The sequence below is a fragment of the Chamaea fasciata genome, unplaced genomic scaffold (assembly GCF_029207755.1).
Source record: "Chamaea fasciata isolate MVZ Bird 193981 ecotype frontalis unplaced genomic scaffold, bChaFas1.0.hap1 SCAF_4, whole genome shotgun sequence".
NCBI classification, from domain to species: domain Eukaryota; kingdom Metazoa; phylum Chordata; class Aves; order Passeriformes; family Sylviidae; genus Chamaea; species Chamaea fasciata.
In genome coordinates this window covers 42,641,135-42,657,042 of record NW_027094089.1, presented here as the reverse complement: position 1 = coordinate 42,657,042, position 15,908 = coordinate 42,641,135, and the positions used below count along the sequence as shown (strand labels likewise).

Here is a 15,908-nt window from a genome sequence, read left to right as displayed (position 1 = left end):
AACAGTGGAAAAGTCCTGGGCTGGTAGCTGGGATGGCAGGGTGTCCCGGCAGGCAGGGGCAGGATGTCCCGGCAACGGAGGGGGTGCAGGGTCACACTGCAGCAAGAGGAGCAGCACCGAAGAAGCCGAAGGCGAGGCAGTGCTGGCCCAGCTCCTGCGGGTGGCAGATTTCCCAGGACTGGATCTCTTTGGCCACAGTTAAACTCTTCCAGCCAGCAACAGACCAGCCGTTCTCTCTCCCCGAACACCGAAAAAAGAAGAGCCCGCAGCTGCCTCAAGCTCTGTCTTTTACCTGCGTTATCTCCCCCTTCCCACTTTGTCCACGTCTTTGTTTCGGCTAAGTACTCTCAAGTATCCAACACTTGGCCTCTTTGGTAACTTATGGGGAAAAATTCTTTAGAGAAAGAAGGAACAAACCTAAACCCCAACAATTAGTTACCAAGAAGATGATATGGTTAGATACAGAGATGGGAAGTGATTTCCTAGCTTGAACTGTCAGTTCCTGAAGTTTAGCAAAAAATAAAATTTGAAACCCAGAGTCTGTAGCCTCACTAAAAATTACTGTATTTCATTTAATAATATGAGGGAAGAGAGTCTTTTCTCCTGAACAAAACCATGAATCCTGAAGTTAACAGTTCTGGTTCATAAAAATGAAAACCGATTTTATCATAAGCACACACTGTATGCCATACTGTTTTCTTAAGAATAGTACAGACTGAAAGTAGAAAAAACTCTTCTTTTATGTATACCTTTAATTAAGGGTGCAAAGAATTATTTCTTGTTTTTATTAGAGGCACTGTTTCGTTTAACTGTGGATTTATAAGGTAAACTTACACAGGGAAAATGATTTATCTAAGACAGATAAAATTCTGCCCTGAAGTCCAGTGATAATTCAGTGAGTATCAGAAAGAAAACACCGAACTTCCTAGGAGGGGCACTCAGGTCTGGGAAAGACTTCATCCTGCACCACTGGCTCAGTGACAAGTAAAAGTTGCTGCCATCTCCTGTAGAGTCATCACCACAAAAAAACTACTACGAATGCAGAACGGACTTTTCTTTTTTTAGCTACTGGAAAAACTTCAGGATTTAAGCTAACAAAATGATAGGACCAAATGTTTATTGTTCTTGCAATAAGAATTAAAATTGGTCCAGTGTAGAATTATTTGTGGATGGTTTACATTACAAAGGAGTCTGGTCCCTATAAAACTGATTCTGTATCTAGAACCTGTGACAGCTCTGACAAGAGAGTACATGTACTAAAGGTAAGAATGGGGTTCTCCTACTTTTGTTTGAGGATAAGTACCTGTTTAAAGAAATTGGCTTCATTAGGCCCCTCTATCCATATTAAGACCAGACTAGCCTTATTCCCAGAAGAGTTTCGAATATTCATTGTAAGATAACTAACCTCTGCCTCTGCAATAATTAAGCACTATCATGAAAAAACCAATAGACAAACACAATCAAGGATATGGGTAGCTTCCCAGAGACCATTACAGATGGCTAGATTAGAGTAAGTTGTGACTCCATGTGGCTATACTTTCTGTAGCCAAATAACTTTGACAACACTTTAACACACTATTCTTCTGAATTTAGGGAAATCCCAAAGTAATTACCAACGTAAATATCCATCAGAGATGGAAAATTGCAGGACTTTTACAGATGCAGATTTTTGTCTTCATTAACCTCCCAGTCAAGAGTCTACACTCTCTGAATCTCAATTTCCCTTTCTGAAAATGAAGTGAACTGGAGAAGAGGCACAGAGTAATTTTATCCCTAAAAGAAATTATCTTATGGAAAGGTAGGCCACCAGCTAAGTGCTAGTGAGGGCTGCAGAGTATTTGTATTTCCTTCAAACAGCTCTCCGAATAAAGCCACATTAGTCTTCACATAGAAAAAATACATTCTATTCCACATACGAATTCCCAGCTTGGCACAAAACTACCAGAAATCCTTGATCAAATGTCTCTTCTGAAACAGAAGATTATTGGCTACAAGATGTTCAGTAACTATATATTTCCTATACACACCTCTAAAAGAGCAGGCTTTGGTGATTTTGAGCTAGTTTTGATTACACATTTAAGGTCTTTCTAGTAGCTATGCATTTGTTATGATAGTTTTAAACACCACGGATTTATACTAAAACATAGTTTTGTTTCAAGGACAACATCCTTCCTTACTCATATGCACTAACAGAGTTCAATAGAGATATAGTCAAAAGTAAGTTAGAATGTGAACCTGACAGTCTCCCTCTTTACTGAAAACATTTATTTTTTTACAAGGGTCAGCTGTCAGACCATTCAAGCAGCTCAGGAAATTATCTACAGACTAAAAATACCACCCTAAAAAATACCACTATTTTCAGGGCAAACTACATCCTATATGCCACTGTGTCTCTAAACACAGAGCTTGAGGACCTTCAGTGTTCTATATGTCCCACCTGTATGAATTTTAAAATATACTACATTTTTAGAGGAGTATCACAGAACACAAAAAAAACATGTTGGAAAGGAACAATTCAAGCTCTTTAGGAAGTAGAGGCAAGGGCCACCAGGAGGCAATGTCACCCTTCATGGCAACAGCCAGCTGAGCACATGGATTTTATCTGGGGATGAATGAGGAGCTGACCGAGAGCTATTGGGGAAGGATTAATGGGAGGGCAGGGTTAGGCAGCCACAGGTCCCTCCAACCATGAGGACTGAGCAGCTGAGTCCTTGTGGTGCATCCCTGCCCCACCCATTCCAGGCCACACTGTAATCTGAAAAAAGCTCATTGGGTCTCAGCTTGACAAACAGCACCTTGGCTCAGCTTTTCTTGAGTTTATCAGAAACACTCTGATCCTAGCAACCCTTGCTGTCTAACAAACGCATGTTTTCTTTATGAACAGCCATGGAAACTATTTTTCTTCCTTGCATAGCATAACAACTCTGTTCTCACACTTTCAAAGAAAGTGTGCCAACCCACACTGTGGCCAGAATGAAACACTATTATGACTAAAGTCCACTCTCTTGTGACCCTATATAAACAGTTGTCTAAAATGAGAACCTTTGAGTTCTTCTGAACTGCAGCAGCTGTGACAAGCAACCTCTCTCTGAGCAGGACCTCTCAGAGCTCACAAACTATCAAGTCTGCTGTACTGAGAAGACTGCTGAACAAAAATGAAGCATGGGCCAATACCCCCAACTCGTCGAGGCTCAACTCTTTGCACAGTGAAGAGATGCAAAAGCACTCACAGTGAGTATTTCACTGCCTTTGAGGTGAATTTTTCACAGGTACCTTGGTCTGACTCTGCCTGTGTGCATAAACACACACATATGGTACAGCAAATTCTGGGAGTAATGCTGCTCTCTTAGATGTTCGAGTATCTTGGATACCAAAGTAAGTTAGGCCTGTAAGTAAGGTTAAGTTATAAGTTAGGTTAAATGCTGTTAAGTGTTATTCCTGTGTTGAATTGCTAAGTTGAAGGTATAAGTTAAGGTGTAAGCTAAGGTTAAATACTTTTGAATGCTGTTAAGCTTTTAGGCTGTATTCGTTTTTATACTTGCCCTCACTCTCCTTTTGCCATTTGTAACACGCAACCTAAACACACACACAGCCCTAGACAGTTCTCAGTTAATTTCTGTCTTGATTGACTGGATTTTGTTGGGGTTTGGGGTTTTTTTTTCCTTTTTCCTTGGTGTAACCGACTAGTAAGTAGCAGAGTGAATCTTGCAAAGAACTTTGTCAGGCTGTTGCTTAATAATAAATGAGGTTTTTACTGATACCCTTGCTGATGATTTTTTAAGCCATCTCCAACACTCGTTCGTAACAGTTGTCTACCGATATACAGGATCCACCTCGTGTTCACAAGCCCTGGTCCTCATGGAGGACTTCAACCACTGTGGTTTCTCTTAGAGTGACAAGACAGCAAGGCATCAGCAATCCAGTAAGTTATCATTCATGATAACTTCCTTCTCCTAGTGACAGAAGCTAAAAAGGAGATGTGCCATGCTGGAGCTTGTTCACCAAGCTTGTTCACCAAGGAGATGTTGGTGGGCATTGTGAAGCTCAAGGGCAGCCTTGGCTGCAGTGATGATGAAATGCTGGAGTTTGAGATCCTAAAGGTAGTGAGAAGGGTGCAAAGCAAGCTCAGTACCCTCTGAATTTCAGCAGATGCAACTTGGTCTCTTCAGGGATCTGCTTGACAGAGGTACCATGACATAAAGTTTTGAAAGGAAGCACGGTCTTAAGAAAGTCGGTTAATCAAGCATGAATTTCTTTAAGCCAGGAGCAATGCCTTCCAACAAAGTCAAGCAAAAACCATCAGGAGGCCTGCATGGATGAACAGTAAGCTCCTGGATGAATCCAAAGAAAAAAAAGGAAGGATATAAAAAGGGGAAGCAAGGACAGGTAATCTGGGAGGTATATAGAGAAATAGTCTGAGCAGCCAGAGATCTGCTTAAGAAAGCTAAAGCCCTGATAGGATTAAATGTGGCCAGGGATGTCAAGGGCAACAAGAAGAACATGTACATGTAAGATGGTGACAAAAGGATAACTACAAAAAATGTGGGACCTCTCCAGAAGAAAACAGAAAACCTGGAATATGGAGAAAGCTGAGGCAAAAAATTACTTTTTAGCCTCCATCTTCTCTGGCGTGTATTCCAGTCATATCACTCATGTCACAGAATTCAAGGGCAGAGACTGGCAGAATGAAGAACTGTAGACCAGGTTGAAGGCCATCTAAAGAACCTGAAGGTGCACAAGTCCATGGGACCTGCTGAGATGCATCTACAAGTCTGTAGGGAACCTCAGACAAAGACACTATCCATTACACCCACTACATCTAAGAAGTCATTACAGCCCAGAGAAGATTCCACAGACTACAAAAAGGAGAAAGATAACCCCCATTATTACAAAGGGAAGAAAAGGAAGGCATGAGGAACTACTGGCCAATCAGTCTCACCTCAATGCCTCACAAGATCGCAATGTAGATCCTCCTGGTAACTATACTGAGGGAGATGGAAAATAAGGAGGTGACTGACGATGGTCAACATGACTTCAGTAAGGACAAATCATGCCTAACAAATTTGGTGGCCTTCAACACAGTTAGTGTTGGTACATGATGGAAAAGCAACCAACATCATCTACCTATGTGCAAAGCATTTGACACTGAAACACAGGATAACACCAGTGCTAAACCTGAGTTAGGGGTGAAATCAGTAGCCCAGCTGAAGTGCATGTATACCAATGCACATAGCATGGGTAACAAACAGGAAGAGCTGGAGGTCATGGTGCAACAACACACCTATGATGTAGTCGCCATCACAGAAACGTGGTGGGATGACTCATACAGCTGGAGCACTGCACTTGATGGCTACAAGCTCTTCAGAAGAGACAGGAAAGGGAGAAGAGGTGGAGGGGTGGCCCTTCATATTAAGAAGGCTTTTGACACCATAGGTATTGAAACTAATGAAGATGGAGTTGAATGCCTGTGAGTAAGAATTAAGGGGAAAGCCAACAAGGCTGACATCCTACCGGGAGTCTGTTATCGTCCACCCAACCAGGAGGAAGAGGTGGACAACTTATTCTATAAGCAGCTGGAGAATGTTTCAGGATCATCAGCCCTTGTTCTTGTAGGTGACTTCAACCTGCCAGACATCTGCTGGGAACTTAATACAGCAGAAAAGAGATAGTCCAGGAAATTTTTAGAGTGCATAGATGATAACTTTTTGTCACAGCTGGTAGGTGAGCCCACCAGGGGAGGGACTATGTTGGATCTGTTGTTCACAAATAGAGATGAGTTGTTGGGAGATGTCGTGGCTGGAGGACGACTGGGGCAGAGCGATCATGAAATTATAGAGTTCTCCATAATTGGTGAAGTCAGGAGGTACATCAATAAGACTTTTACACTGGACTTCCAGAGGGCAGACTTTGGCCTATTTAAAAGACTTATTCAGAGAGTTCCTTGGGAAGCAGCCCTTAAAAACAAAGGAGTTCAAGAAAGCTGGGTGTTCTTCAAAACAGAGTTTTTGAGGGCACAGGAACAGACTGTCCCTGTGTGCTGGAAGACCAGTTGACGAGGCAAATGCCCAGCCTGGATAAACAAGGAGGTTTTGGATGAACTCAGGAATAAAAAGAGGATGTATCATTTTTGGAAGAAGGGCCAGGTCCCTCGGGAAGTATTTAAAGGAGCTGCTAGAGAATGTAGGAAAAAAATTAGGGAGGTCAAAGCTCAGTTTGAACTCAAAATGGCAACTTCTGTAAAGGACAATAAAAAATGTTTCTATAAATACATGAATGGAAAAAGGAAAGGTAAGGCTAACCTTTGTTCTCTGTTGGATAAGGGAGGGAACCTAGTAACTGCTGATGAGAAGGCAGAAGTGCTTAATGCCCTCTTTGCCTCAGTTTTCAGTGGGAAGACAACTCGCCTACAGGACAACTGTCCTCCTTGGCTCGTTGATGGTGTCAGGGAACAGAATGGTCCCCCCATTATCCAAGAGGAGGCAGTCAGAGAACAGCTGAGATGCTTGGACACTCATAAATCTATGGGCCCAGATGGGGTCCATCCCAGGGTGATGAGGGAGCTGGCAGATGAGCTTGCAAAGCCACTCTCCATCATTTATAATCAGTTCTGGCTCACTGGTGAGGTTCTGGAAGATTGGAAACTGGCCAATGTGACACCCATTCACAAAAAGGGTGGGAAGGAGGTAATTATAGACCAGTCAGTCTGACCTCAGTACCTGGCAAGATAATGGAACAATTTATCCTGAGTCTCATCATGCAACACCTACAGGATGGCCAGGGTATCAGGCCCAGTCAGCATGGGTTTAGGAGGGGTAGGTCATGGTTGACCAACCTGATCTCCTTTTATGACCAGGTGACCTGCCTGGTGGATGCAAGAAGGGCTGTGCATGTTGTCTATTAGGACTTCAGCAAGGCTTTTGACCCTGTCTCCCACAGCACACTCCTGGATAAGCTGGCAGCCCAGGGCTTGGACAGGAGCACTCTTTGCAGGGTAAGGAACTGGCTGAATGGCCAGGCCCAGAGAGTGGTGGTTAATGATGCCATATCCAGCTGGTGGCCAGTCACCAGTGGTGTCCCTCAGGGGTCTGTGCTGGGACCAGTTCTGTTCAATATTTTTATTGATGACATGGATGAGAGTATTGAATCTTTCATTAGTAAATTTGCAGATGACACTAAGCTGGGAGCATTGTGTTGACCACTTGGAGGACAGGAGGGCTCTGCAGAGGGATCTGGAACAGTTGGATCGATGGGCAGAGTCTAATAAAATGAAGTTTAATGAGTCCAAGTGTCAAGTCCTGCACTTTGGCCACAATAACCCCATGCAGCACTACAGGCTGGGGCTGTTATGGCTGGACAGTGCCCAGGAGGAAAGGGACCTGGGGGTTCTGGTCAGCAGCCAGCTGAACATGAGCCAGCAGTTTGCCCAGGTGGCCAGGAGGGCCAACGGCATCCTGGCCTGTATCAGGAATGGTGTGGCCAGCAGGAGCAGGGAAGTCATTCTTCCCCTGTACTCAGCACTGGTGAGGCCACACCTTGAGTATTGTGTCCAGTTCTGGGCCCCTCAGTTTAGGAAGGACGTTGAGATGCTTGAACGTGTTCAGAGGAGGGCAACAAAGCCAATGAATGGATTAGAAAACAAGCCATACAAAGAACGACTGAGGGAGCTGGGGTTGTTTAGCCTGGAGAAAAGGAGACTCAGAGGTGACCTTATCACTCTCTATAACTTCCTGAAGGGTGATTGCAGCCAGGTGGGGATTGGTCTCTTTCTCCAGGCAGCAACTGACAGAACGAGAGGACATAGTCTTAAGCTGCTCAAGGGAAGTATAGGTTAGATATTAGGAAGAAGTTCTTCACTGATAAAACACTGGAATAGTCTGCCTGGGGAGGTGGTGGAATCACCATCCCTGGATGTGTTTAAAAGGAAATTGGATGTGGCACTTGATACCATGACCTAGTTGAGGTGTTAGGGCTAGGTTGGACTCGATGATCTTGAAGGTCTCTTCCAACCTACATATTCTGTGATTCTGTGATATTGTCTCTCAGCTGGAGAGACACTGATTTGACAGATGAAACGAGTGTATAAGGAATTGGCTGAATGGTCCCACTGTAAGTTGTGGTCATCAATTCCACGTCCAAGTGGAGAGCAGTTCTTTAGGGGTCATACTGGGACCAGTGCTGGCTAACAATTTTGCTGGTGTCATGGACAGTGGGATCTTGAGCACCCGCAAGTCTGCCAATGACATCTGGCTGCATGGTGCTGTCAACATGCTGGAGGGACCGGATGCCACAGAGGGACCTGGACAGGCTTGGGCGGTGGGCCTGTGTGAACATGAAGTTCAACAACGAAAAGTGCAAGGACCTGCACCTTGGTTAGGGCAATCCCAAGCACAAATACAGGCTGGGCAGAGAATGGAGAGCAGCCCTGTGAGAAGGACTTGTGCATGTTGGTGGATGAGAGGCTGGACATGGCCCCACAATGTGCACTCACAGCCCAGAATGCCAAACATGTTCTGGGCTGCATCCAAAACGGCGTGGGCAGTGGACTGAGGGAGGGAATTCTATACCTCTGCTCTGTTCTGATGAGACCCCACCTGTAGCGCAGTATCCAGCTCTGTGGCCCCCAAGATAAGAAGGACACAGACCTGATGAAGCAAGTCCATGAAGACATTCAGGTAGTGCCCCTCCTATGAAGGCAGTCTGAGAGCTGGTGCTGCTCAGCCTGGAGAAGAGAAGTCTTCAGGGAAATATTATAGCACCTTCTAGTACCCAAAGGGAGCCTGCAAGAAAGCTATGGAGGGACTTTTCACATGGACATGTGGTGACAGGACAAGGACTTGTGGTTTCATGCTGAAAGGCAGTAAGTTTAGATTAAATATTCAGGAGAAGTTCTTCAGTACGAGAGTGGCGAAACACTGAAACACATTGCCCAGAGAAGCTGTGGATGTCTCATCCCTGGAACTCTCTAAGGTGAAGTTGGATGAGGCTTTGAGCAACCGGGTGTTCCAGCCGATGGCAAAGGGGTTGGAACTGATGATCTTTAAGGTTCTTTCCAACCCAAACCATTCTATGATTAAACAAGTTACCAGTAGACAAAAATTAACACATCCTATGTTATTATCAGACACGTAAAATTGAGTTTGTTTTTCAAGTAATTACCAGTTTTACATTTTGGTTTATTTTTCTTAAAAGGTTTGGGGGCAATTTTCTTATTTAAGAAGGAGTAAAAATTTTATTTGATTTTAGAAGTCGTTGTGACACTGTTGAAAATTTTATAATCATAAGTCTGTCCTGCCTAGTGGAGACAAGAGCCCAGAGTCAAAAATGTAACAGCCACCTTAAGCTGACATCGGCATTTATGCCTGAAAAGTATAGTGAATGCTTCTTTTATCTGAAGAACCTAAGTTCCAAGAGTAAGATTAAGAACGCTCAAACCCTACACTTGAGGTGTTGGGAGTATGTCCGCTAAGGAGCAACAAAGCTGGTGAAGGGTCAGCACAGACCTTATGAGGAGCAGCTGACAGAACTGAGTGTTCAGAAAAAGAGGTTCAGGGGAGAGCTCTACAACTCCCTGAAAAGAGGGTGTAGTCAGGTGGGGGCTGGCCTCTTCTCCCAAGGAACAAGGAACAGGACAACAAGAAAAAGCCTCATGTTGAGCCACAGGAAAGTTTAGATTGGATATTGGGAATATTTGCTTCATCAAAAGGGTTCTTAAACATTGGAATAGGCTGCCCAGGAAAGTGATTGAGTCACCATTTCAGAGGTATGTTAAAAGCCTTGTAGATGTGGTGCTTAAGGACATGGTTTAGTTTAATGGTTGGACTCAGTGACCTTAAGGATATTTTCCAACCTAAGTGATTCCATGGCTTTGTTTTATTGATAAAGCACCTTATTCCTGTCTGAGAAGTGTGAATGGTTTCTCATTTGCTGTATTAACAGTTATACTTACAGTTAAACTGTAAGTATTGTGCAACATTTTTATGACAAATTCAAAGAGTAACCTAATTAGTGATTACCATGCAATTCATGCAAGCAAATGGCTTACATGAATTCAAAGGGGTCTAACTAATTGTTTTCACTAGTAAACCTCTTTATATCTGGAATAAACAAAGACCTGAGTGCTCATACCTTTTTCAAGGTGAATTTTGTCATTCAATAATAATAACTTTCTTATTTATATACATCCTGTAATTTCCTTAGTTTGCTGGCATAACCATTAAGAACTCTGACAAAGCCTTATAAACAGTGTAAGGCAGTAAAAAACAATCAAGAAATCAACATCATCTCTAAGCTACTTTATTATTTTATAGCGCACTTCAAAGATATCAGAAAAGCAAGTGCTATTGCAACCTATTGACTCTTCTGTATTTAATAAGCACATCTATTTCCTGCACACTTCACTCTGCCATGGTATATTTATAATGTGAAAGTATTATGCTACAAAAAGATACATCCCATCTTTCTTTTAAGGATAGCTAACAAAGAGGACAATTCCCAAGACGTGATCATGATGATTAGAGATTCAAAAAAGATGATACCCATAAACAGTATTTCCATAAGGACAAACTGTATTTTGCACAATACCTAAAATTCACAGTTCTTAATGACTATAGACTGAGAAAACCTGTAACTTGAAAAGCAAGATGGTTTATGACAAATCACAGCTGTTTCTGTACCTAAAAAGCACATGTACCTTTTCCTAAATGTGTATTTATACTCATGTATCTAGCCGTTCCTGTAAGGCTCTTGTGTTCTCGATATGGTATGTGCTTCTTTGTTTCTGGATCTACATACTCTTTTGCCAAACCAAAGTCTATAATATGAATAGTTTGCTGGGTTTTGTTTCCAGGTCGTCCTATTAAGAAGTTCTCAGGCTTCACATCTCTGTATATCAAGTTCTTTGAATGGACATATTCCATCCGAGAAATCTTCAATAAAAGAAAAAGAAACAGACAAGTTTAGTTTAAACTACAGACTGTCACATTAAAATGTGTTAGAAGCTAAATATCTTATATTGGCTTTACATGTAGAAGAAATTAGCCCTCCTAATAACTTAACACCAAAGCAATACTGTTCTTTACACAGTATCTCCCAGTTAAAGTCAATGAAAATTGTACACTTTTTCAAAGCAGATACACCAACTGGTGTATTGGAAACTTTCACACTGGACATTAGTACATGAATCTTGTACATAACAGAAGTTTTCGTCTCTCAAAACAGCGGCACAAGTAGGTTTTGTGTACATTAGAGATAAAATCAGAAATTATGTCACCAAGCAGTAAGCAGCAAAGTTTGATATAGATCTATTACATATTAAAGATATAAATTAGAAAAGCACTGAAGTTCATCACTATGCATATAAAGTCCATTCTAGCTGGACTGCTTTGTGTCAAAATTTCCATATTCAAAAAAGAACAGGGAGCACTAAATAAAGCTGATCTTGGAACTTGTGAGGACTTGAGCATTTAAAAAAAAAGAACTTGGTCATTTTGGCTGTAAGTAAGTTCAACATATATACTGTTCTGTATATCTGTAGCTGGAGGCCTGTTACATAATTATAGTCATGTTTGAAACAGTTATTTTTTTAAACATCACAGGTAAAAATATAGCTATTTAGGGAAGTGGAAATCTGGTAAACATGCACACCTTGAGTTGCCCTTCTTCCCACATCCACCCACCCTCAGGTCAGAACCAAATAAGGAAATCTTCAAAAAAAAGAATAACCCTTCACTAAATAATTTCCTGTTATAATTTCTGGAAGGATTTGGGGAATTTTTCATTTGTTTGTTTGCCTTCTTATAAGAATACCCAGGAAAAAAATCCTTATGCTATGTAGGAGTCCCATAATACAATACTACTTGTGTGGGCTAAAATTACTTTTATTTCCCTATGGTTTTATTTTTTGAAAGAGTATGTCAAACTAAAATTCATGGGTTTAGGTTGTGATGAGAAGAACTCAGAAGACACAAGTAATTACATTCATGAACTGAGCTGAAAAACTGGAACAAAGTAAATGACAGTAATATAAGAGTATTCCTGCTTAAACTGTATCACAAGCATTTTAAATAGCACCAACACCAATTTAAAACATGCGAAGTGCAAATCTCCTAAGTGATCATTTAATCCATTGAAAACTGATACAGTTATTCTAGTGAACACTCAAATTAACATCTATTCTACTTACCAACTGTATGGCTATCATAAGAACGGTTTTAAGAGAAAATGTCCTACCACACAAGTCAAATAAATCTTCCAGACTAGGTCCAAGTAGTTCTAGCACCATAGCATTATATTTGCCACATGGACCAAAATAATAAACCTGAGGTATTCCATCTGTAAAATGAAAATACAAAGTAATGATAAGGGGTCAAATAAAATTAATGAACATAGCAATAAAATTCCTACCCAATTTTGAGTTGATTTTAAGTTAAAAATACATCTTTCACATAAAAGCATAAATAAATCTCATAAAAAATACAGGTAAAAAACACAACAGGAATGTTGAAGATAATCACAAAATATTTAATGAAAATGGTACTATTACGTATTTGACTTGTGAAAGATATCAAGATTTTTATAAAAAATTAAATTAGAACCTCTCTCATTAGGTTTTGTAACCATAAATTGAAACAGGGTTTTAAAATGCCATGAAGAAAGGCTTAAATAAGATCTTGTACAAAAAAATGCACTTAAACTTTTTAAATTAAGCCTACTCCTACCTTTAGGAATAAAAACAATTTATTATCTAGAGAAATCATTTAAAAAATCAAAAAGAGATTATTGAACTCTATAAATTAATGATTTATTAAATCTAGATTTTATAGTTTTAAACAGACACACCTGCCTCAGGAAGACAGGCAATCCAGAAGTTTGAAAATATAAATAGTTAAAGCCTTATGATCCAATTTGACTTCCACCTTTTTGTACAATATGCATTGTGTGTCTGTTTCATTAAAAATAACTTGATATCATTGCTTCTATTCATCTTGTACTTTTTCACATGCACAGGACATCTTGGTCATTCAGCAGAATTTTGTTTACTTAAGGAAGCTAGTTATTCCAGATTTGGGGGGTTTCGTTCTTCAGTACATATCCTATGGTCCATTTATTCCAAATATTTAACACTCTGAAAATGTATTCTTTTCATGTGAGCTTTTTCTACAGAGTCCAGTGCTACAAAACTGCACTATACAGAAGTACCAAACCTATTTTCAGAACATCTTAACAAAACACTGGATTTCACCTTCATTCTCTGTAGGTCACTGCAACCCTAACTCTGAGTGTTTTCTGAAGTACATAAAACCTTCAATTTTTCATACCTTACTATAGTGACACACTGAGGACACAAATTTATAATTGTATTCACTCCAGCTTTGGGTAAAAAAAAAATATTAAAAAATTAATATCAAACGAATGCACCCTTTTAAGAGATTTTTCACTAAACTCTTTTCCTACAAGTCAGAATATTTAAAGAAGAACCCCTAAAATTCAGTTTAGCTGTTTTCAGAAGACTTGATCTTGTTTTTCACTATGCATCATCACACCCATCTCTATACTAATAGACTTAAAATGCATAATCGTACCCACTTCAGAAAGACTTCACAGGAGCAGCTTATTGCTATTAATGAAGAAGCATTGACCAAATTACATCGTGTATCAGAATATGGTATGGGATTGTGTTCAATTTAAAAATAACATTCTGAATTACAGATACCCAAAACACATGGTCTTCTGATTAGATGAGAATTCCAAAACATCCCAAAACAGTGTCTAAAATGTAGTAACTTCTGCACTGTATATGGAGCCTCCTGTCTAATATTACTCATGCTGATAAAATAATTTGATATAAACAGTTCAAAGTACTAGAAGTTAGGGGCGCTGGTTCTTAATCAAAACACTCTTAGTGCTTTTGCTTAAAAGCAATTAGTAAGTATCATTCTGCTACTTACATTCTTTCTTTATGTCTCTAAATCTCCAGAAGTCAGAAAGTAACATGCTACCGATAAAAACATATATGAGGATTTTTTTCTCCCACTACAGAGAGATTAATGTAATCTCTCTTACATAAACCTTTAAGGGATATTGGTTAAGTTAAAAACAAAGAAACTCCGATTTTTAGAAATTTAAGAAACCCCTGTTTTCTTGGCAAGATACTCCACTACTTATTACCAATTAAGAGGATGTATTTTATTTCCTTTTTGAATTCTCTGGCTCAAACTACTGAAGAACAAAAGAAAGGAAATCCTCTGAAATTTTAAGATGCGCTCCAGTTGTCATGCTGTGAATTCAAAGAAGACATTGGTCTTTAGTTTCTTGATTAATAATTCATTTGATTACCATTCAATCCTTTCTAGTACCCTGACAGATCTTCTCCCCATTCTCAAATACCCTTTTCAAAAAGTAGTAACTCCCCCCAGTTAGAAGCAGAACTCAATGCTTGTCACACAAGTATCACTAAAAGTTACATATGACTTCCTCCTCTTCCATCAAAGAGGAAACTTACTTTGTGGCCAAAAAAGTAGATTCACATACTCCCATTAAGTTACTTTACATTTAAACATCTTTCCTTTCTAGGTTTAAAGCTCTGTATCAGAGTTTTAAATAAATAGAATCCTTTTATTAGGTACAAGTTGTATTTGCCTATCCCTAGATATTTATACTTGTTGACAAGTAAAACACTTTCATTTGAATGGGCTCAATTGACTAAAGTAATATACAATACTTAGGTGACTGCCCTGTCATAAAATTGTAAATCCATCTTAAGTCAGTATGATTCTAATCCTATTTTACTTCTTGACTAAAATCAAAGAAGTCTTGACCTGAAAATCAACTATTTGAACATCACTTGGACTCCAGTTTCTTCTATAAAAGTTAACTTTCATTAGCCACCTAAAACATTACTGCTGTACACCTCTGGTCTCCAATCTCAAGTCCAAACACTCCAAAAGTACTTGACTGTCCACTGGGAAGGGAGAGGGAGCAAGGAGAGCCCCCTAAACCAGTTATGTGGGTTTATGGATTACACCATTTAACTTTCACTCAAATACTTTAGTCCACTACGTTTATGTACATGATGTCCAGAAAGTTTTTAAAGTTGACAGATCTGACGTTCTCTATGATAATGAAAGGATAAAAATATTAGAATAAAGAAAACATGACCAGTAGATTAAACTATCTGCCAAACCTCCCTAAAATAAAGAAAATAATAAGTCATTTCTGCTTTGGGACAATTAACCATCTTGGCTGTCATCTTCTTCAAGAACTACACTAAACCTGATTTAAGCTTGAGACTGTATGTTGTTCACTCCAGTTATCTAGAACAATACACATGAGTAGCACCAAACACACACTTGTATCTTAAGGAAAAAATCCATCTATTTGCTTTGACACAGATGTGTGCGCCCTCATTCAGGAAAAAGAATTAAATTGATGAACAGGCAGCACAGATAGCCAAAGGAATATGTAATCTACAGGTCAATGGCAATACCACTTGCATTTAACCTCATCTACCACTGACAGTTCTGAGATGTATCTTGGCAAAACACCTCTATACAATATAATCTCAATTTGTAAAGCTTTCAAGCTAATAAGAAGCTTTCCAGTGTTTTTCAGTTTCTTCTAATATCAATTCTCTTTTAGAGCTTTCTCTAACCAGCCAAGAAACAGACTGATGGTATCTGCATAATATCCTATTGCTTAGAGTCTGTTAAATCAGACACACAAATCCCAGTAAAATACACAAGACTGCTCTTGCAGATCATGGTGTTGTATGTTCAGCTCTGCATACCCCCACTGCCTTTTTTATCTGCAGTCTTAATTTTCCTATGTGGCAATCCATTGGACATAAGCCAAATACTTTAAATTAGTTGGAAGATCTGCAGAAACAGTTGTCTTTCAGGGCACATTTATAC

The 15,908-nt window shown here is 39.9% G+C and overlaps 1 protein-coding gene across 7 annotated transcripts in view; it reads right to left on the bottom strand.

The window, feature by feature from the left end:
* Positions 1 to 15,908, bottom strand: part of CSNK1G3 (casein kinase 1 gamma 3) — a 90,784-nt gene that overhangs the window by 22,574 nt on the left and 52,302 nt on the right. For all 7 annotated transcript variants that reach the window (XM_066181394.1, XM_066181393.1, XM_066181388.1 and 4 more), the window contains 2 exons: positions 12,182 to 12,330; positions 10,691 to 10,925 (listed from right to left, as the gene is read on the bottom strand). In XM_066181394.1, the coding sequence (XP_066037491.1) occupies positions 10,691 to 10,925; positions 12,182 to 12,330 (384 nt within the window). The remainder of the gene's footprint in view (positions 1 to 10,690; positions 10,926 to 12,181; positions 12,331 to 15,908) is intronic.